We start from the raw sequence: 23,501 nt of genomic DNA on the forward strand, positions 1-23,501 counted from the left end.
AGACTTGACAGCTTTTAAGACTTGTGGACTTCAACTCCCAGAATTCCTCAAGTCATGTTGCTCTTTCGCCTCGGTACCGCTCTGGCTACCTCCGTCCAGACCTGGCAGCTGCGGCGACGTCATCAGTCTGGATCTGCTCCATCTTCATTTTTTTCACTGGGGGCAGGGCCGCTGCTGAAGATGCCGACAAGCCCCCGCTGCCACCAGAATAACTGCTGCCGCCTCCTCCTCCAATAGCACCACCGCATTTGCCGCCCGGCGCTGCAGCTGAGGTGAAGCCGCCCAAGCTCCCGCCGGTGCACCTGCCCGTGGCAGCAGTGGTGGTGCCTCCCCCTCCACTCGGAGCACCTGAGCTGGGCCTCATGTTATCCCTGCCGCCTCCTCCTCCGCCACCGTGCTTTTGAGGAGCCATGAAGCCTTATTTTTCCTGTTCCCGCCCTCTCCGCCGCCTTCCTACTGGCTCCCGCGATGGCACCGCCGTCGGGTTCCTCCTCGCCACCTCACCTTTGCCAGGGCTCCGGCGTCCTTTTCCCCTCCCGTGGTCAATTTGCACCTGCCCTACAGCTCCCACCCCGCAGGAAAAAAAAGCCTCATGGCTCCTCAAAAGCACGGCGGCAGAGGAGGCAGGGGTAATGTGGGGTCCAGCTCAAGTGCTCCGAGCAAAGGGGGAGGCACCGCCGCCGCTGCCATGGGCAGGGGCACCGGCGGGAGTTTTGGCGGCTTCACCTCAGCCGCAGTGCGGGGTAGCAAATCCAGCAGTGCTGTTGGAGGAGGAGGCGGCAGCAGTTATTCCGGTGGCGGCGATGGCTTTGGCGGCTTCACCTCAAACTACACAAACTACTGTCAGTCGCCCCGTGCTCATCAAAGAAAGTCTGTGGAGGTCCTTTGCAGGCGGCCAGTTCTAGCCACCTGCAAAGGACTTCCCCACGCTTGCTTTGCTGAATACGGGGCGACTGACGGTAGTTTGAGTGGAGCAGCCGGCCCCTAGGAGGTCCTAGGAGACCGGCCGTGCCACGTAAGCTCCTGCCACCGCCCCCACCCCTGCGCCCATGCTAACCCTAACCAGGACAGAAAATCTGAGGCCCCTCAGCTTCCGGAGCCTGTGACATTAGAAATCACTGCGCGGCAGTTGGAAACTGCTGCGCGGTGCTTTCTTGCCACATGTGCGGCCGCGCACCTTAGAGGGAACATTGGTTCCTGCAGGTTGTTTTTGGCAATGTTGTGAAAGTCATTAGCCATTGCCTCCTTCCTAGAGCTGAGAGAGAATGGCTCACCCAAGATCACTCAACTGGTTTTATGCCTAAAGCGGGACTAGATTTCACACTCCCCCTTTCTAATCTGATATCTTCATAACTACATTAAACTGGCTTTCTTCAGACTAGATGAAATTTTAAAATCCCTCTTCCCTAAAACTGTGACTATTCAGTTTCCCATTCTCCCTTAGTATGTAGTTGATTATACCACTGATCTGATACTGCAGTACATACAGTATGTAATCCACCACAATGTATTTTCAACAGAAGAGATTAGTAAAACAGAATATTACGACAAAACCTGGATTACTATAAAAGTGACACAATTTTTGAATAATGGTGTGCAGAGGAGAAAAGAAAAGGTAGAAGATATAGTTTGGATAAGGGCCCACTTTGTAGAACAAGCTCCTCAATAAGGGATGGAGAAAATATTGGCTTTGATTATTTGCAGATACAACATCAGCATCATTACCTAATGACAAAACTGCCCTTCCCCTCCCTCTCCAGGAAATCGTTTTCTCCAATTACTATTCCTTCTTAATTTTATTTTTGTTTGAACATAATATGTTCATATCAATCTTTTTTGTCAATAGTCTTGGAAATCTTTAGTCAAATTATAAGTTCAGTGTAACCAGGAGGTAGCAATAAAGTTGGGAAAATGAGGAAACTACTGCAAACTTTGGCAGGAGAAGCAAGAAAATAACTTGGCTGCTAGGATTCTGGTCCCCAAGTTGCAATTAGATAAAGACCAAACAGAGAAAGCATAGGCAAACTAGGAAAAATTCTTAAAGATATACTGGAATATAATTGTTGAAGAATATTTGGACTTTGTAATACAAATTGAAAGCAGCTACCTATCTTTTTATGAGAAAACTGAAGGCCTGTTCCATTTTAGTTATAAAATTTTAAAACTAGATGGGTTCATAAACAATTCAGAAAGACAAAAACCCTGAATCAAACATCTTTCCCTATTCCATGGTAAACAAGCAGACAAATGGCTGTTTTGGAATAAATATTTATAATTCGTAAAATACGTAAAATAGATACCTTTTGGTAAGCTTGCGCTCTACACAAATAAGGTCTAATATCTAATGGATCAACCCGAATGGCTTCAGTGAACCGTAGAATAGCATCAAAATACTGATTCGAATGCAACATCATAATCAATCCAATGTTTATATAAGGTGTTGTAAAATTCCTAATATGACAAAATTGTATAAATATTACATTTTGCAGCAAGTCATTTCATAGAATTTACTGTCTTTAAGCACAGATATGTAAGTTTTACAAAATGTTTTTCTGTCACAACTCTACCTCCTTTCATTTTCACCCTTATTCCTGAAGAACAAGAAAAAAAATCATGTCTGCTATTGTAGAAAAATAAGTTTATAGTCAGAGGAGTTTTATTGCAGAATGAATAACACCATTTGCAGTAGAAAATGGCAGAATTTTCTGTTGTATTAAGAGTGCTTTAATGGTAGACATGTACCTGATAAAATAGAAAAGAATACTAGGCTCATTTTATGAGGTTACCATAACAATATTTCTGTAATTTCAGGATTTTTAAATGATATTATATTCGAGAGTGCTACCTCGTTGTACACTTCTAGATTTGTAGTTTCTGACGGCTGTTTGTGAAAGATATTCAGTGCCTTAAATTATTGTGGCATGTGTTGTTTTTCCAACTGGTATATATGACTAAATCTTACATTAAAGATTGAGTAATTAAGAAAAGAGAGCAAGCCAGTAAAAAAATACCTGTCCAAAGCAATTGCATTTTCAAAATCACAGATAGCCAAGGGCCACTGTTTCAATTCTGCATACAAGATCCCACGATGAAGGTAAGCACCAATATTGTCATATTTGTGATTAAGAAGGACTGGAAGAGAAAAAGAATATCCTAATTTTTCACCTGTTAAATGTGCCTTTAAATCCAGCTTTAATAAATCCTGTTTTAATAAATTAATCAGAAGGAAGCAATTCTTTTCTGGGATCAATTGAAGGCGTCATCAAGACAATGTTGCATTGTATATGTGATATCACTATACAAATGTTATTTGCATTGGATCACACAAATAACACAAATACTGCCAATTGCATCACAATGTTGTAATGTAAAGGAAGTAAAGCATAGTAGAATTTTGTCTGTTGCATGAAAAATCTACTGCATTAAGGTCTGGTAAACTGAAATTTCACTTGTACATTTTAATAATATTCTTCAAATTAATTTGCTCTTTATCTCCCCAAGATGGCTGCTGTGTGGTAAGAGCCTTTTTCCTCACTTGCCAATGATCTGCTATTTTTATTGTCAAAACTGGTTCTCTAGCAGTGCTGCTTCCTGGATTGAAGGTGTGCACAGGAATGACCCAAAATGATTTTTGGATGGTGGTGAACCTATCTGGATGTATTGTGAATGTATTGTTTCACTGTGCTTTTGTCTTGACCAGCAGATTGAATGCTGATTTATTTCAACCCCTACTGGATTCTAGCTATTCTTTTATTCCCCCTTTGATTTATGTTGTTGTTTTGAATAACTTTCATGTTGCCTGTAAAGAAACGTATGTTTTTGGATGATGAAGTGCTTTCATTTGATTTACATTAATATTGGACTTTCCCTACAGGTTTTTTTGCATTTTTTGTATTTGCAAACCATTTGCAGAGCTTTTTAATTTTTCTTTTAATCTTAGATTGAAATATCCACAAAATACCTTTCCTGTGTCCTCCTGGTCAGCACTCTTTGTTCCCTGATCAGGTTGCTCAGAGCAACAATGTATCTATCATATTATAGACAAGTAATAGTTACTGAAATTTGAGAAAAGACTTTCTAGTAACATGCTACTTTTAGTTGAAAGTTTTCTAAATAGTTTGATGAGGTGATAATGGCTGTGAAAAATATGCAAAGACATGTAGTTTTAGATGTTACACAAGAGGACTCTGATGTGAGAGTTTCAGACCAAAGAAATATGGACCCCACAGATGGAAAACTAACTCAGCGAATCACATATGTCTCCTGGAAGCTAAAGCCTATACTCTTTCACAATACTAGTAACTTGACTGAAGGGAGAAATGACCAATTGTTTTTTCCCGGGGGACTAAGGGAGATTGGAGAATGGATTTATTACACTTAACTGGAAATCACTCTGGACTTTGTTCAGAAGATAAACCTACCGTGGAGACTGAATTTATTATATTTAATTAGTCAAAATTTGCTAAGAGATCTCATTAAGTAACAAACAATACTTGATCCAGAATGAATTACTCTTAATTTTTGGGATGATTTGGGATAGATAAGAAGCTGTAGCAAATTTTCTACAAGTTGATTACAATAACAATTAGTTAACAGAGGGTTTTGAAATTTTAACTTTGTCTTTTTTATTATTATTGTTCTTCCTGTTAACTGTTTTCTCATTAATATAATATATAGATGACGTCAATAATTTGCAAATAGATTTATTGGTTTAGATATTGGAGGGGCTCTTTCGCAAGGGGTGGGAACCAATATTAGTAATGTATTAATCACTATTCAATTGGGGAGGATAACGTATATATATAACTAAGGTATGTAGGAAGCACACCACAATAGTAATGGGGAATTTTAACTACCCTGACATCAACTGGGAAATAAACCCTGTGCCAAGTGGAAAATCCAACAGGTTCCTAACGAACCTAGCAGACAACTTTGTTTCCCCAAAAATAGAGAAGGGAACAAGGGGATCGGCCATCTTAGACTTAATTCTCACTAACAGAGAGGAAACAATAGAAAGTGTTGAAGCCAGAGGAACCCTGGGGGCAAGTGACCATGCAATATTGGAATTTAACATTATGCAAACACAAGTAATAGAACAAAGTCAAACTAGAGTCTTGGATTTTAAGAGAACTAATTTCAATAAACCTAGAGAGAGCTTGGGAAGAATTCCATGGATGAGAATCCTCAAGGGGAAAACAACTCAAGAAGCTTCGGAAATTTTGAAAAATGAGATTACAAAAGCTCAGTCTAGCACAATACCAATGAAGAAGAAAAATAACAGCTCCCAAAAGAAACCAGCATGGCTGCATAAAGAACTCTCTGACAAATTGAAAGACAAAAAAGTATAAGGAGTGGAAAGAGGGGGACATAACTAAGGCAGAATATCAGCAAATAGCCCGAGCCTATAAAGATGAAGTAAGGAAAGCTAAGGCTCACAATGAAGAAAGACATGCCACAAAAGTAAAAAATAACAAAAAAAGCTTCTTCCAAAATGTTAAAAACAAGAAAAAGGTTAAGGAAACAATTGGTCCATTGCTGGGAGAAAGTGGCAAGAAAGTGACAAGCAACAGGGAGAAAGCAGAACTATTTAACTCATGTTTTGCATCTGTCTTTACACAAAGGGATAAAACAGTCCAACCTATCAAAAACAGCACCACAAAAATCAGATTAGGAACACAAGCTGAAATAGGGACGAAAATGGTAAGTGAGTACCTGTCTACCCTAGACGAGTTTAAATCACCAGGACCGGAAAGATTATACCCCAGGGTTCTGAAGGAACTGGCAGATAAGATCTCAGAACCACTGAACTATATCTTTCAGAGATCCTGGAGCACCGGGGAACTGCCAGAGGACTGGAAAAGAGCTGATGTGGTTCCCATCTTCAAAAAAGGGAAAAAAAACAGATGGAGGAAACTACAGACCTATCAGCCTGACCTCAATACCAGAAAAGATTCTGGAAAAGATAATCAAGCAATGAATTAGCGAACACCTAGAAGTAAACAAAATAATAGTGAAAAGCCAACATGGGTTTGTCAAAAACAGATCATGCCAGATAATCTTATTGCATTCTTTGACAAAGTGACAAAATTAGTGGACCAGCGGAATGCTGTCAATATGGTTTACTTGGACTTCAGTAAGGCATTTGATAAGGTAGACCATAACCTACTACTAGATAAAGTAGAAGAATGTGGGTTGGACAACATCACCACCAGATGGATTCGTAACTGACTGACCAACCACACTCAACATGTAGTCCTCAATGGAACTGCATCTACATGGAGGGAAGTATGCAGTGGAGTACCCCAAGGCTCTGTTTTAGGCCCAGTACTCTTCAACATCTTCATCAATGATTTGGATGAGGGAATAAATGGGGAACTCATCAAATTTGCAGATGACACCAAGCTGGCAGGTATAGCCAACACTCCAGAAGATAGGCATAAGATACAGAAGGATCTTGACAAACTTGAACATTGGGCACTATCTAACAAAATGAAATTCAATGGTGAAAAGAGTAAGGTTCTACATTTAGGCAACAAAAACGGAATGCACAGGTACAGTATAGATGATATCTTGCTCAGTAGTAGTAACTGTGAAAGGGATCTTGGAGTCCTAGTGGACAACCATTTAAATATGAGCCAGCAATGTGCAGCAGCTGCCAAAAAAGCCAACACAGTTCTAGGCTACATAAACAGAGGGATAGAATCAAGATCACGTGAAGTGTTAATACCACTTGATAATGCCTTGGTAAGGCCACACTTGGAATACTGCATTCAGTTTTGGTCGCCATGATGTAGAAAAGATGTAGAGACTCTAGAAAGAGTGCAGAGAAAAGCAACAAAGATGATTAGGGGACTGGAGACTAAAACATATGAAGAATGGTTGCAGGAACTGGGTATGTCTAGTTTAATGGAAAGAAGGACTAGGGGAGACATGATAGCAGTGTTCCAATATCTCAGGGGTTGCGACAAAGAAGAGGGAGTCAAACTATTCTCCAAGGCACCTGAGAGTAGAACAAGAAGCAATGGGTGGAAACTAATCAAGGAGGGAAGCAACTTAGAACTGAGGAGAAATTTCCTGACAGTTAGAACAATTAATCAGTGGAACAGCTTGCCTCCAGAAGTTGTGAATGCCCCAACACTGGAAGGCTTTAAGAAGATGTTGGATAGCCATTTGTCTGAAATGGTATAGGGTTTCCTGCCTAGGCAGGGGGTTGGACTAGAAGACTTCCAAGATCCCTTCCAACTCTGCTATTGTATTGTATATGTTGGGTTTTTTAAAAAAATCTTTATTGTTTTGTGTTTTTCATTTTTTTAACTTTTGTATTTTAACTTCCCTTTGAATAAAATAAAATAGATTTTAAAAATTAATTTGCTCTTCATTGATTTGATAGAGTTTCAAAATTTTATAACCTTAAATTTGAAGAGGGGGGAGGGCAGGGGGGGAGGGAGAGACTGGCACAAGTCATGCAGCTGGCTTTGTGTCTTAGGCTGGACTAGAACTCACCAAATTGGCCCTCACGTCAACTGTTAAAATATCACATTAACTGCCTCTCATAGGAAAGGTGTATACCAATTCAGTATAAATTTCAGACAAACTGCATTGAAAATGATACATGTTAGTATTCCTTTCATCTAAATAAATAATATATGGGATCTTGTGAAGAAACAGACAACTATTACAAATAATTAGATTGACAAGATATAGATAATTAGGAGTTCTGTAATTTCACTTCAAAATTGTATATAAAAGCAAAAATATACTTTTCAAAATGCACACAATATTTTTCTCACAATTATAGAAAACAAATTCATTGAAACATTTTTTTTCATAAATGCAAGTCATAGTTTCATGAAAATTAAAGTAAGAAGAGGCAGGGCCGAAGTTGTGACGATACAGCATGCAATCTCAATGCTCTGAGATCGCAGTTGACACTTTTGCCACTGGGTGGTCCAAATGGACCTAAACCATCCCGCAGAGATGGTGAACAGGAAGAATATGTCTTGCTGATCTCAGGGACATCATCCCTGATCGATCTAAGAGAAAGTCTTCAAGCCGGTGACAAAAAATCCAGCCATTTGGCTGACAAAGTTGGGGCGGCTCCAAAACGGGATGATATGGAAAGAGAAAGTGTTTCCAGCTTGTGAGGAAATTTTATTGTTTTAGGAGTGACTGCCTATAAAAAACTTAAAATAAATTTAAATTGGAGAACAGAAGAAATAAGCGGCAGAATTAAATTTGGAATGTTTTTTGACAGGTTTTTTTTTTCAATACTATCTTCATGGATAGAATTTATGTAAGACCTTTAAAACGAACGGACTAAGCTTTCTTCTTCTATTTTTTTTTTTCATTACTCTCTGTAACCTATGGTCTAAAACTCTCATCTGTCATTACTGTGGATGTTTTTCTAACTCATTTAAGAATTGGACTTTCTCTTCAACTTGAAATACAAAAAAGACATTTTTTTAAAAAAGGAAAGAATTTGTGGCATTGTGGTTAACACTGCGGAAGTTAGACTTTGTGTATTGGAAACAAAACACCTTTACTTTTTTTCACAGATTATCTCGGCTGGTACCTCAAGGTCTTATTGCTTGTTTACAGAGAGCAATAAGAAGAAAGATGTTCCTTTGAGGTATTTCTAACCAGAGAGAGGTGATTAAAAGCTACTAAATTAGAATAACAGTGTTTACATAGTTGAAAACAATGGCACTATCACAGCAGGAGAAAGAGGCTTTAAGTCTGCAAAAGATATTTTCAGAAATACAGAAAGTATCAAACACATGATTGAGAAGAAGTTGGATGATTTAGTCCATTTAACAGCAAAATATGATGGGGAAGTTGAAGATGTTCATCAAATGGAGAAAGTGGCAGTTAAACTTCAAAAAAATGAAGAGGAAAATGAATATAAAGAAACTAAAACTGCTGATATTTATGGTGATGGGGTCGTCTCTGAAAATGGAAAGAGTGGAATATTGAAAGAGGAATTAAATGGAGGGGAAACTTACTCCAGATGGCAAGATACAGAAGAAGAAAAAATAAAAGAATTTATGGACCTAAAGAGAGAAATTTTTTCAGCAATAGTTTTGATAACACCACTGACAATTATAGATAAGCTGATTGAGGAAACAGAAGAAGGGCATCAAAATTACAAGAGAGACTGTATAAGCAGAGATGCTAAGAGGAGTCCATACAAAGTTGATTAAAAAGAAGATAAGAGGACTGATACCACAAACAGCAGAAGATATGAGATTGCCTTGTTACTGGAAAGATACAGGTTGATAGATGGAAGAATATAACTTAAAACTAGCTAAACTTAGTGAAATTTAGTGATAATAGATATAGTTAAACAAATAATTGATAATGATAATAATGTATACTATGTGTAGTGTCATGATAAGTAATAATGGGATATGAATATTGAATGGTACCCATGAAAGGAAGATTAGAAACTGTCTTGGATTATATATAAAGATTAATAAATAAATAAATAATTAACTTAGATATAGTTAAGTTTTGAATATTAGGGGGGAAATGTAATAATATATGATATAGTTAAATAAAGGAGGAATAATGATAAAAATGTATATATAAGCATGGGTACAACATAAGGAAATTGAATGTAAATTGCAAATAATGATTTGGAAAGGATTAGAAAATTTTGTTATTGTATATTATGGATGTTTAGCTAGAATAAGATATAAAGATTCAGTGTTATTGGAGGATTTTAGAAATAGTAAATGAAATGCTAGTATGTGGTTATGTATTAAATTTTGGTATATTTTATGATGCAAGGACGTTTCAACAATTATAGTCAAATGTAAATGAAGGTATGATGATGGTAACATGTATAAATATCTGAGTTAAAACACTTAAGTTAATATGAATTATGGTTGATGAGTGTGGAAGAGATGCACGAAAGCCTTTTGTAACCAATTGATACACTTTCTACAGTATGCAAAAAAGGAAGATTTTATGTGTTGTGTTTGTTTTTGAAAACAAAAAAAATTAAAAAAAAAATAGTAAAAAAAAAAGAAGAAAATTAAAGTAATAATACCAGAAACACTTAAGTCCTGCAGAGACTGTTTCGGATCAATTTTCCTCAAAATGCAACCTCTATAATAGAATGCAATCCAGTTAAGGGGATTCAAATGAATTGCAGCAGCAAAATCTTCAACTGCATTTTTATATTGTTCTTGCTTAATGTATATTCTTCCTCTGTAGGTTCTAGAAAGAAAGTTACATCATTATTTCCAAGTCATTATACTTTAAAGACAGCAGAATTATAACAAGTATCTAATCTGACAAAACAACTATGCATTTCTGTAAGAATTATTTTTTTTAAAATATAAATATAAATTATATTGTTTATAAATTTATAAATTTAAATATTTACATTTATTTATATTTAATTAAATATAATTTTAATATATGTTTTTATTTGTTCTATGTATTTGTTAAATTCATTTGCCACCGATGTCACCTTGGGGTTACTCTACACGGCTTACAACAATAAAAAGGAAGAAATGAAACAGTGTAAGTAGAACAGGAGTAAAATAATAGGACAATAAAATAAACAATGAAAAATAGCATGAGAATAGCTCAATATTATAACAAAAAAGATGGATGGGTGGAAAGCAGAGAGCAAGGAGGATAGGTGGTGTTTGCTATCAATGCAGCAGCCAGCGTGGAATTTCCCCTTCTAGTCCCCGGGCCACCTGGCATAGCCAGGTCTTCAGCTCCTGCAGAAGCATTGAAAGGTGGGAAAGTTCTTTCCTTAGAAGGTAAGATATAATCTAAGGAGCTAGAAGGAACATTTTCCCCCAAATGCTTCTTATATAATTAAGGTATAAAAGAAACAACAGCTATTCCAGTCACTTCCATGAAAGCAAATATACTTGTGCGTCACATGACTACTGATATATACTTATATTTCATATTTCCAAGTCACCATATGTTTAACTTTACAATAATAAGTAACTGTCGGCTCAAACTTTCATTCAAGATATTCTAGGATTTGCCTCATGTCATTCCCATATTCACATGCTCCACAAAATTCTCCCTATTGCATTCTACACCACATCTGCAAACATAGGAAGATCTCTACCATTCAATTTTAATCTGCCCTTTACAGTATTTCTCTTAATAGGCTAGAACCCTGCACGTACCATATTCTCATTTGGGAACTGTTAACTTATTTCAAATATTTCAGCAAATGCATTGTTTCTGTTTCACAGAAATTACCAGAAATGGTAAATTTTCTTAGCAAATTATTTAGTAGTGCCATGCTTAGGGGTTGCTGAATTAAGATTCAACTGTTTTCAGGCTTCCATCTTGGTAAGAATACCGTCATTTTCTTTACGTCAAAGATTTATGAAGTAGTTAGATTATTTTCCCCTCAATTAGGACTATTCCCAACCACTTCTTTTAATGAGCAGGAGGAATATTCAATAGATCTTCTTAAGCGTTCATTTTGTGGGTAACACAGCTCCGTCTCCATTGAATAAAGTTGTACAGGACAAGATTAATTTATTTTGGGAGTCAAAATAAATGAAAATTTCAGAGGATTGAAATAGAATCTTAGATGATTGAGAAGCATTCTCTCAACTTTGTTATCTCATTTACTTATTTATTTTTCATTAAGGGAGGGTGCAAGCTTATTGTTAGTAATCCAACACCTTCAATGAAGTCCCCAATCCTAATATGTTTTAAAGTTTTTATATATGTTCATAGCTTAAAAAATAGCTAAACGTATCTGCCACAAGATAAACTTCATCTTTGTTTTGTATCATTTATACAGGACTTCACTAACTTGCTAGTCTAATAAAAATGTCTTTGAACCTAGTTTACAGGTCCTTAAGCTTGCAGAGATGAAAGGGAGAGAGTTAATTGTGGATGCTTACAAATAATGAAATAGGACATTATATTAGATATCTGTAGTTTAGTTTAGAAATCAACTACAAACACTTCAAATAAAATATAATTTGTGCTTACCTTGCCTCTGCATGTTTAGGATCTTTTTTAATCACCATTGTAAAATCATGCATAGCTACAGGCCAATTTGATTTGTTAAAATAATATACTCCATGTTTCATACGTGCATCAATTCTTTGGGGATCATAGCAAAGGCACTACATTGGTTTTAGAAATACATACAACACTTGATAAAGTTTACCCTTATTTTAATATTCATCAGAATTCTAAACAATGCAAATAACAGTCATTTTAAAAGGCAATAAATCATTGGTTTTCATGGATTAGCGTCTAAATTTTTGATTTGTTTTCTGCATGAAATAGCAGAGGCGTTGGTGTTGTTCATATTTTCTTGCCAGTAAATCCCTTTGTGTATTAGGACTTTTTACTTCTGAACATAAACATATAAAATTGCATTATAACAATATTGCAATGCTGACATTTACAGTGCTTTTGAATAATTTACTTCGTTCAAAATATAAGAAGTTTGGATAAGCTCCAGCCTCAGCAGACATCTGTGCAATTGCCTGCAGGTACTAAACTACCCCTTGTGGTCTCCAGGAGGTGATGGCAGCTATTGCTCATTTGATTGTTCAGCAGCTGAGGAGCGCTATTGCAAGGAGGAAACTCCAAAACCAATTGATCAAGGAGTTACTTGGGAGAACAGGGTCTCTCTGCTGAGTTCCTGAAAGTAACTGGAAGACACGTGGAAGCTACAGTGCTTCCCTCACCATCAGAGGTACCCTCAGCTAGCTTTTCGCTATCATATTGGAATAGGAACCCAGCCATCTAAAGCAGGTTTGCTGATATGAAGGAAACTTCACTGTTTCCTCTTTTGTGGCAGGAAAACTGATAAAAGTAGATGGAGGCCTAGGTTTTACTCATGGGAGGGGTGGATGAATGGCTTCATCTGCCTATGCAGCTCCTCCCCCAACCCAGTGGTCCACCGAGTTGGCCCTTTGAATTTTTTGTTTGTTTTTGTATTTTTTAAAATTTATTTAACGTATGTGCAAAAGTAAGTACAGCCTCTTTGAGTTTTATGGTTTTTACCTATCAGAACATAGTAAAAATAATCTGGTCCTGAGCAGTTCTTAAAAGGAGAACAACAATAATACATGGTTTCTCCATTTTGGCTTACTTTTTGTAAAAGAAATGAAGACATTGTGTAATATGTCATGTGTTGTTTATCTGAGGTGACATTTACCAACTTTTAAGAACTGCTAAAGACCAGATGATGATTTTTTACTATGTTCTGATACATAAAACCATATAAGTCAAAGAGGATGCACTTATTTTTTCACATGACTATACATGGATGGAGCACTTGGGTTTAATATATATCAGGATTCATGCTGACCCCCCCCCAAAAAAAAAGATTGATAAAACTATTATTATTGTTGTTGCTGTTGTTATTTTTTGTAATATTATTAGGGTAGTATTTATTATTTTCATATAATCAATGTTTGGGGATTAAGGAACAATATGAAACTAATTATTTATCCATTTGTTTTATTTATTAATTAAAATTTTAAAACTTGCAGACATAGACAGGTTGAAGATTATCCAACTTTAGCTTTGTTTAGAAACATAGAAAGCCGATAGCGGAAAAAGACCCAGTGGTCGACCGAGTTGGCCCTTTGAACTTTTTGTTTGTTTTTATATTCTTTTAAATTTATTTATTTGTTATTTTTAATTATTTTTATTTTATTACTATTTTAATTTTATAATTATTTATTTTCTTTAAACAGCAGACCATCATGCTTTCGTACAAACTATATTAAAATTAACTGGGTTTCAGAGGTATTATAACCACTGTTGAAATTTTTTTAAAAATATTGCTCTTTTAATTAATTATTTTGGTTTATAGATTTAGTCATACAATTCTTTAAGAGCTGGTCAATATATAATGCAATTAAAAATAATAATGCATACCTTTGAATAATCTTCCATTGCAAGTATTAAGTCACCCTCTTCTTCATGGATCTCACCTCTCTTGAAATATATTTCAGGATCTGTGGGTCTGTATCTCAGTGCCAAAGTAAAATTATACTTTGTCAAGTGATTATTTCCCTGTTTTCTATATATCTCAGCTCTCGACAAATAAGCATCTACAAGTTCAAAATAAGAGAAAAATATCTTAAATATTAATGGAATGTAATACCATTCATGTGCTCTTTTTAAAAATAATTTCAGTTTAATGTAATTAACCTTAAATTTTCATAGGAAATTGGATGATTTATTTATTAGATTTTTAACCCTACCTTTATTACCTTGTAAGTAGCTCAAGGCAGTGAACATACCTAATACTTCTTCCTCCTCCTATTTCCCCCACCACAACAATCCTGTGAGGTGTGTTGGGCTGAGAGTGAGTGAGGGGCCACTAACAGTCACTGATGTTAGGGGCAAACTTGGCTTTGTTCGTTGTGCCAAATGTATAGACCTAGATAATACAATAGTACAATAATACAATAATACAATAGCAGAGTTGGAAGGGACCTTGGAGGTCTTCTTGTCCAACCCCCTGCTTAGGCAGGAAACCCTATACCATTTCAGACAGATGGCTATCCAACATCTTCTTAAAGACTTCCAGTGTTGGGGCTTTCACAACTTCTGGAGGCAAGGTGTTCCACTAATTAATTGTTCTAACTGTCAGGAAATTCCTACTCAGATGAATCTATCTATCTATCTATCTATCTATCTATCTATCTATCTATCTATCTATCTATCTATCTATCTATCTATCATCTATCTATCATCTATCTATCTATCTATCTATCTATCTATCTATCTATCTATCCTATCTATCTTTAGATGCAGCCCAAGACAATTCTTCATTCAGTGCAGCCAAGACAAGCCGATAGGCTGGACACCCATTTTATGTGTGTGTGTGTGTGCGTGTGTGTGTGTACGCATGTGTGTATGTATGTATATATGTATGTATATGTATATATGTGTGTATATATGTATATGTATGTATGTATGTGTGTGTATATGTATACACACACACACACACACACACACACACACACATACATATATATTGCTGGTCTTGTTGTATTCGGGTCTTTTCCCGTGTAAGATTGAGATTGCCTTGGCAACATTTTGATGAGGTCTCACTCGCCATCTTCAGGCTGGTGTTTTCAGCTTAAAGCGTGTCGTCCTTCTATAACTCTTGGGGGGGATGAAGTGCTGGCGTTGTTTCAGTAAGTGCATTGATTGGCTGTGTGGCTGTATCATGATTGGTAGATTGGTGCTGATTGGTGCTTGCTGTGTGTCCATTGTTGTTTTGTGTTGTAATGGCCTGGATGGTGGGTGGGGCTCGTTTGTTTACCAGGGCTGGTTTCCAGATGTCTGGCAGGTAGGAGGCATCGTCATCTTTATTCATGTTGTGGAGGTGTTTCTCTATTTCAATAGCTTCCATAATTATTCTCTTGTTGAAGTGTTCTGTTTTGGAGATTAATTTGGTTCCTTCAAAATTAATTTCATGTCCTGTAGCTTTAAGGTGCTGGAAAAGGAAGTAAGTTTTTTCTTTTTTTTTCTTACTGCATTCTTGTGTTCTGCGATGCGTGCATTTATTCTCCTGTTTGTTCGTCCTATATATGTTGCAGGGCAGATTTTGCATGGTATTTCGTAGACTCCTTGGTTTTCTAGCTGGATCCTGTCTTTGGGGTTTCTCAAGATGTTGGCTATTTTTTGGTCAGTGCTGAAGGCTGTCTTGATATTGTACTCGTGGAGAATTTTGCTGATTTTATCTGTGGTGCCTTTGATGTAAGGGAGGTGGGCGATGCTGTTGTCCTGTTCTGTGTTTCGGTTTTTGGGGGGAGTCACCCTTTGGATTAGGTTGGTAATTGTTTTTCTTTGGAATCCATTGGAGATTAATACGTTTGTCAGTGTGTGTAATTCAGTTTTCAGGTGGTCTTTGTCGGCTAGGCGTTTGGTTCTGGAGATGAGGGTCTTGGCTGCAGAGTTGATCTGTGCAGGGTGGTGATGGGATTGTGCATTTAAGTAGTGGTTGGTGTGTGTTTTTTTCCTGTAGATGGTGTGTCCTAGGGAGCCATCAGGTTTTTTGTAGATTAGGACATCCAGAAAGGGAAGTTGGTTGTTTGCTTCTATTTCCATAGTGAATTGTATTTTGGGGTGTAGGCTGTTGAGATGTGTGAGGAAGTTGTCCAGTTTTTCTTTCCAGTGTGGCCAAATCAGGAAAGTGTCATCAACATATCTAAGCCAGAGTTTGGGTTTGTGTTCAGATTTATCTAAGGCGTTAGTTTCAAAATGTTCCATGTATAAGTTTGCGATGACGGGTGAGAGGGGTAACCCCATGGGTGCTCCTTCTATCTGTTTGTATCTTTGTCCATTGTGGATGAAGTATATGTTGGTTAGGCAGTGGTTGGTCAGATCTAGGATGTGCTTAGGGGGGTTATATTTTTTTTGGATAGCTGTCAAGGCTTCTTTAATAGGCACCTGGGTGAAGAGGGATATGACATCGAAGCTCACGAGTAGGTCGCTGGGTTGTAGGTTTTGTTTCTTTATTGTTTCTATGAAGTGGAGTGAGTTTTGTACGTGTGAGGTGATGGATTCTGCATAGGGTTGGAGTAGTTTGGCACGGAATTTGGCAAGATTCTGTAGAGGTGAGCCTATGGAGCTGACTATGGGTCTGAGTGGTGTTCCTTCTTTGTGTATCTTGGGGAGGCCATAGAGTTTGGGGCATCTGGAAGATTTCTCTCTGGGGATGATTCTTTGCTAGATCTCTTCACTGATGGGAGAGGCTTTTATTTTGGATTTGGTGGTTTTTTCCAGGTAGGTGGTGGGATCTGTGTTTAGAGGTTTGTAAGTGGGATCTTGGAGTAGGTTGGATAGTTTGGCTTGGTAGTCAGACGTGTTCATCACCACTGTGGCGTTACCTTTGTCTGCTGGGAGAATGATTATGTTGTTGTCTTTCCTCAGGTTGGTATATATATATACCAACCTGAGCCCACGCTTGAAGATGGCAGGTGAGATCCTGCCGAAACGTTGCAAAGACAATCTCAACCTTACACGGGAAAAGACCCGAATACAACAAAACCAGCATACCTACACTGTATTCGGGTCTTTTCCCGTGTAAGGTTGAGAGTATCTTGGCGACATTTCGATGAGAACCTCGTCAAAATGTCGCCAAGATACTCTCAATCTTACACGGGAAAAGACCCGAATACGCCAAAACCTGCATATATATATCTATGAAACATATATAAACATATGTATGTATGTATGTGTATATGTGTGTGTGTGTGGGTGTATGTGTGTATATGTGTATGTATGTATGTATATGTATAAAACACATACACACACACACACACACACACACACATGTAGCCCTAGACAATTCTTCATTCAGTTCAGCCAAGTGGGCCGAGTGCAGCCAAGCAAAAAGTTGGCCACCTATTATCTAAATTATCACCGTTATCATGTTCATGATCATGCCTAGAAAACAATTCACAAATATCTGACTAACCAAATTGTTAAACAGTAGTCTATATAATTCAATAATTATATATAGTATGATATACATTATGTGTATCACACTATATGCAACATATTTTGGTAATGACGACAGGATTTCAATAACACTTACCTGTATAGTTTACGTTGCATTTAATTATAAAATTCAAATCTTCTAGAGCTGGAATAATTTTGTTTTGGTAAACAAATATTAAGTGTCTGTGCCAATAGGCATTAGCCAGAAATGGTTCCAAATGTATTGCCTACAAAGATGACATAATTAATCAGAAGGATTACTTTATTTCTGCACTATTTCTACAGTTCAATACTGTAGAAGAAAATATTATAAATACTGAACTGATGAGAAATATTATTTAAATATTATTAGTTCCGCATAGGGGAAAATCAGTTTGTGTTTGTATTCTTATCATATGGTGTCCTTTATATTTTTTCATCTAATTGCTCATTACCTTTTTTCATGCAAATTACCACACATTTATTCCATGACATAAATTCCCTGGCACAGAGCTCTAGTTTTGTGTTTTCTTGCTTATGTCTCTTGTCAACCTCCCTTCTAATGATTGTATCTGTACACATATATACCATATGTGCACATGAAAGCAAATACACGTGGAAACACTATGACACTATCTGCTAAATAGTTTAGAATACAAAAATGTTAAAAACTGGAAGGTTTTCTTTTGAAAAGTGAGTACCAGAAGAAAGAAGAAGAAGCAACCTTGGAAATCTTTAGCTATACAATAAGTTAAGTAAAATGTATGAGCAAAATATTTGTTTTAAACAAACTTTTTCTAAGTCGTCCAAAGCTGACTGCATTTTTCCAATCTTTCTGTATATTGCTCCACGACGACAATAGTTAAACGCTGTAGCGCATCCTTTATTTATCTCTTGAGTTATTCTCTCAATCTCCTGCTCACACTGTTCAAGTTCTTCTTTTTTGCCATCAAATAGAAAAGGGTTCACGTAGTTTGGTAATTCTCTTTCTTTCGCAACATCCTCCATTTCCTGTTTCAAAAGATGTTTGCCTAACATCTGTTTATCTTCAGATTTTTTTCTGGGAACAAACCGCTCCTCAAACCATTTATTCCACACTAGCCTGGCCCAAAGATAATCAGAATCTTCAGATCCTTTACCCAGTTTTTTGGTAAATGTTTCAAAGTTTAACAAACAAGGGAGGCTGGGGCTTCTATAAAGTTGAATTGCTCGAGATATTTTAAGAGAGTATTTTTTATGCATATGAAGCTTCTGAAGAGTCAGAGACACAGACCTAAAAAGGAGAAGCAAAATTACGATCAATGTGTAACTGAGGTAGATTACTGAAATAAATGTTAAAAACTGCAACATTTAATAGCTTGTTATTTATGTATTTATCACTTTATACCACCTCAACCTAAAAACAGATTTAAGATGCCACAGGACTACCCAGATTAAGTACATAATATTAAAGTTATGGTAAGAAAATTTCTAATGGAAACACAAGTAGAATTGTCCATTAGTATGGAAGTATATAACTTTGTAATCATGTAGAATGTTATACATATACCCCACAAATAAATAATTGATTTGATGTAGATAATTCAATCTATTTTGCAAGTTCAAAGGAAAACTCGAAATAGTATCTCCCTCAGTGAACTAGGATGATTCTGTAAAATAAAAGATTCATTTTACCCCTACAAAGACAATCCCATATAATTCATTCAAACTTCCCTTTCATAGCAGAAGAGGCCTAAATGAATTTCCTATGCTTAGAGAACTTGTCTGCTGTATATTATGCCAGTTCAGGTGAAGTGACGGATGCCCCTGAGTCAGGCATTAATGGTGAGGATCTCCATTGAGAAAGAAAGCATGAAAGAAATATATTATTTTGATCAATACAGCCAATCAACCCACTTACAGCAACAAAGCCAGCACTCCACACACACCCCACCAAGATTTATAGAAAGACAACAGCTCCGATCATGCCTTACTCGCACAAGCACGAAGCCAAAAACTCCAGCCTGAAGATGACGAGTGGGATCTCGCCGAAACATTGCCAAGACAATCTCAATCTTACATGGGAAAAGACCCGAATATAACAAGACCAGCATACCAACACCCGTGAAAATCTATATGTTTTGTATTTGTGCTGATAAATAAATAAAGGGAGACTAGTATAGATCTATTTCAAGCTATTTAGCTCTCATCAGCTAGCCATACCAGATTCTAGCTGATATGGTATGGCTAATTGATGAGAGCTAAATAGCTTGAAATAGATCTATACTAGTCTCCCTTTATTTATTTATCAGCACAAATATAACACAAATATAAAAAGGCAACATTAAAAATATGGTTTTCTGCCTGGATGGTCTCCTGCAGTGAGCCAATAGACAGAAAGGGGGAGTAGTGAGTTCCCTCCCATATTTGGGCATACCAGGGGTTGTAACACAAATACATATATATATAGCATTGCACTAGTGGTATTGGAAAAAGACTGCAGAAATAGATTGGATATGAGATGGCCAAATGCAAAGTTAACAATCTTGAAATGGCCCAAAAGAAGATCATAGTTTTTTCTACTCCAATGATTAAGATGATTGTTTAATGAGAATTTGCCATGAATTTTCTCTGGCAAGATCAACTCTCATACCTCGAGAAAAGCCAGTAGGAACTGGTAGTATAAATAGTAGGGTTCATCTATAGCAGTGATGGCTAACCTTTTTCTAAAGGGGTACCCACCCACCTGCGCATGTGTGCATGACCCACCCCGCGCATGCAGGCCCGACACCCACATGCGGTTTTTGCCCTCCCCAGTCTCTGGAGGCTTTCCTAAAGCTTGGAGAGGGCGAAAACAGTCATTTTTGCCCTCCCCAGGCTTCAGGAAAGCCTTCAGAGCCTGGGGAGGGCGAAAAATGGCCCAACAGCCCATTGGCCAAAAATCAGCTTGCTGGAGATGAGGGCTGCCGTGGCGGCAAATATGGCTCCACGTGCCACCTGTGGCATGCATGCCATAGGTTTGCCATCATGGATCTATAGGAAGACTTGCAGAAGCAGAGTTGGAGGCGACCAGCATGAAGAGAAATCTGAAGCTGCCTATTGTGGCCCAGCAGCAGCCGGCTGAGCTGTTGGTGGACTCTGACAGCTCAGACCATTGTGGGACTGCTCTGGAGGATAAGGAAGACCCTGGAGGGTGTTTGGAGTCAGAACCGGAACTAGAGAGGCCTGTTGGCCACCAGGGGGCATCTGAGGCAGGGAGCAGTGAAGAGGAACAGAGGGAGGCTGTTCCTGATGTGCGTGTGCATAGAGCTGAGAGGAGAAAGGAACAGCTGTGGAGAAGACATCATAGAAGGAAGTAGGGACAGCTGGCTAAGGTTGTGGCCCCTCCCAAAGAGTTTATAGGTGGAGCGACAGGAGGGGAATCTTGCAGGAAACAACAGTCCATTTTACTAGCCATTGAGAAAGCATTCCGTAAATCTAATCTTGGTTTCTTGAAGATAGTGTTTTAGGCTCCTAGCCAAGGGGTGATTTTATCTCTGTAATTAGTCGTGGCAGACAGCCAAGCCTGTGTCTGCATATTTATTAGAATCACGGGACAGAACACTGCCTGAGCCAAAATTGGGCACACTTTTTTTTCTCTTTTCCTGTAGTTGCAATCAAGTAGCCAGGTCTTTTGAAATCCTACTGGGTTATTTTCCTCAGGGCTGACCCTGGCACAAGCAGAGATGTGAATATCCTCTGCAAACAATGGAGAATCTGTCTGATCACTCAAAGAAATGAGCATCTGCCAGAAGCATACTAAGGAGACTTGGAGGAAGATAAGATGTCTACACAAAGTCTTATTATTTTCTCCCAAATGGTAGCTTGTAAAAAAGAAGAGTTAACACAAACCTAGCAATACTTCTAAATATTTAGTTCCTTCATTGTGGCAAAATAAAGCTCAGTTTATACCAAAAGGAAGGATATATTTGCTGTTGCAATACTAATGCTTGTGAAAAGAGGATTGTTTGACCAAAAAAACAAAGACTGGATGCCTGCAACAGAAAGAATAGGTGCCTTTAGAAATAGCTTTAAGAAAATGTTTTTTTTTTCAGGTGATTTCACTGTCACCCCTCACATTGGTTCCAAACTTGTGCACCAAGACTGACAAAGCTGAGGATCTGGATCTTGGTAACTTTTAGGGGAGCAAATGGAGTTTGCAGCTCCATAGCAATTAATACCACCTTGCTCCAGCCCAGAAATACTATCAGTAGTAATTATTTTCATATGGAGAGCCTTCATACATCTTCCCCAATCCAAACATCTTTAACCAGCAGATCTGTAACTTAAATCTGTCATGTCCAACTGTATAAATAAATACATAATAAAATTGTTATTAAATGTACAACCTTTTAAGACTCTTTGGAGGTTCATTTAATTTTTGAAATATACTATCCAATACTTTGGGGGTAATACTTTTCCCTACTTTCGTTGATCTTCTTTTTTTCTTTGGGAAAATGATGTACTTAATTCCAGCTTTTCGACATTCATCAGCAAGAGCAGTCTGATCTATTTCACCTGGAGCAGGCTCTGGTTCAAAAAGATTTCCCTTAGGAATTTTTAGTGTATTTCCCGTAAGTGTTTCAAGACCTTTCTCTGGATTTATAGGTGCTTTTGAAGGGTGAAAACTAATTCCTGAAAGGTCAGCAGCAAAACCATGCTTTTCTAGAGTAGGTTTAGCTTCTGGTACTGCAGCATTAGGTTTTGTTAAAGGAACATGCTTGCTCATGATTTCAAGCTCTTCCATAGCAGTTTTGAAATTTGAAGAAAACTTTATAAGTGTTTTGTCTCTGTATGAAGACAACTCTGGTGCACTATTTGTCCTTTTAACCAAATGTCCCTGCAAGAAAATAAATTTTGCTTTATGGACATCATTTTGGAAAACTTATTGATATGTAATACAATTAAAGTACCCTTTAACCAAATTTCCATGTGAATATTACAGTTGGCCACACTAGTGAATCTGAGTATTATGATAATAGCATAGTATATCTAGATGTAGTATACATTTGCCTTCACTGAAAACATTGCAGTGGCCAAACCGATAAGCCTTAATGATCAACAAACACAACTCAATGGGTATTGATAAAACAATGGTGCTATATGAGATGAAACATATGACAATTCATATTCCTGAACTGAGAATTGTGGGAGTTACAGACCATTTAGAGGGCCTTGTTTTTAAATGTTTCATCTACATAAATTTACTACAGAAATTCCTTGCAGGATGAACTGGGTCAGGAATGAGTTATTACAGGTAGTCCTTGAGTTACTAATGTAATAGAACCTGCCCATTCCATTCATAACCTGATAATTCATAGGAGTGGACCGCGTAACTTGAACACGGTCATTCCCTCCTTTTGCCCACGCATTTGCTAATCGAATGCACGGCTTCGATATCTTAGGGTGGGGAAGGCCATGGGGGGCATAGCGATGGAACAGGCCACCTGCTTTAGACCACCCAAGACCTCCCCTGATTCACTGAGATATCTCATTCTCCCTCCCGTGGGGTCCTCACAATTGCTCCCCACCCCCCATCCTGCTGCGCCAGGTCACTTGCCTTGTGAAGATCTGTCTCCTCACCTGCCTCTTTGTTTCTTTGCACACTTCCAGCGAGCGATGAGAGCAAGATGAGCATGCCCTGCTTGGCTTCTCTGACTCACCAAGGCTGCCTGCCACTTCTGGAGTGCCAGACAGTCTCGGTGACTCTCCTCCAAAGGCTTCAAGCTTCCCATTGGCCTGCAAACATTTTTTGTGCACAAACTGGAAGCTTCTGGATGTCCTAATCTCGCAAGACTTCAGGTACCCATTCTCTGCAAAAAGTGGACAGGAGTCTGAAATTGCAAGAGATCATGGCTCACAGAAGCTTTCAGCCTCTGACCAAAAGTGTTTATGCGCCTATGGGGTGCCACTTCAAAGAACTCTGCTTCTTTGGGCTTGAGGCGGCCTTTGCTGAAGAGAACGCAGCCCCCAGACAAAGCACACATCATGCTGGAGCTTCATTTTCACCAGAAAAGGCTTTT

At 37.9% G+C, this 23,501-nt stretch overlaps 1 protein-coding gene across 4 annotated transcripts in view; it reads right to left on the reverse strand.

Moving 5' to 3' along the window:
- TTC6 (tetratricopeptide repeat domain 6) overlaps window positions 1-23,501 on the reverse strand; it is a 96,220-nt gene that overhangs the window by 25,389 nt on the left and 47,330 nt on the right. For all 4 annotated transcript variants that reach the window (XM_081938217.1, XM_081938215.1, XM_081938216.1 and 1 more), the window contains 8 exons: window positions 21,828-22,318; window positions 18,253-18,733; window positions 17,579-17,708; window positions 13,900-14,075; window positions 11,989-12,125; window positions 10,052-10,221; window positions 3,012-3,132; window positions 2,301-2,451 (listed from right to left, as the gene is read on the reverse strand). In XM_081938217.1, coding sequence (XP_081794343.1) covers window positions 2,301-2,451; window positions 3,012-3,132; window positions 10,052-10,221; window positions 11,989-12,125; window positions 13,900-14,075; window positions 17,579-17,708; window positions 18,253-18,733; window positions 21,828-22,318 — 1,857 coding nt within the window. The remainder of the gene's footprint in view (window positions 1-2,300; window positions 2,452-3,011; window positions 3,133-10,051; window positions 10,222-11,988; window positions 12,126-13,899; window positions 14,076-17,578; window positions 17,709-18,252; window positions 18,734-21,827; window positions 22,319-23,501) is intronic.

Source organism: Natrix helvetica (genome assembly GCF_964273705.1).
Source record: "Natrix helvetica genome assembly, chromosome: 1".
In the NCBI taxonomy this organism is placed as follows: Eukaryota; Metazoa; Chordata; class Lepidosauria; order Squamata; family Natricidae; genus Natrix; species Natrix helvetica.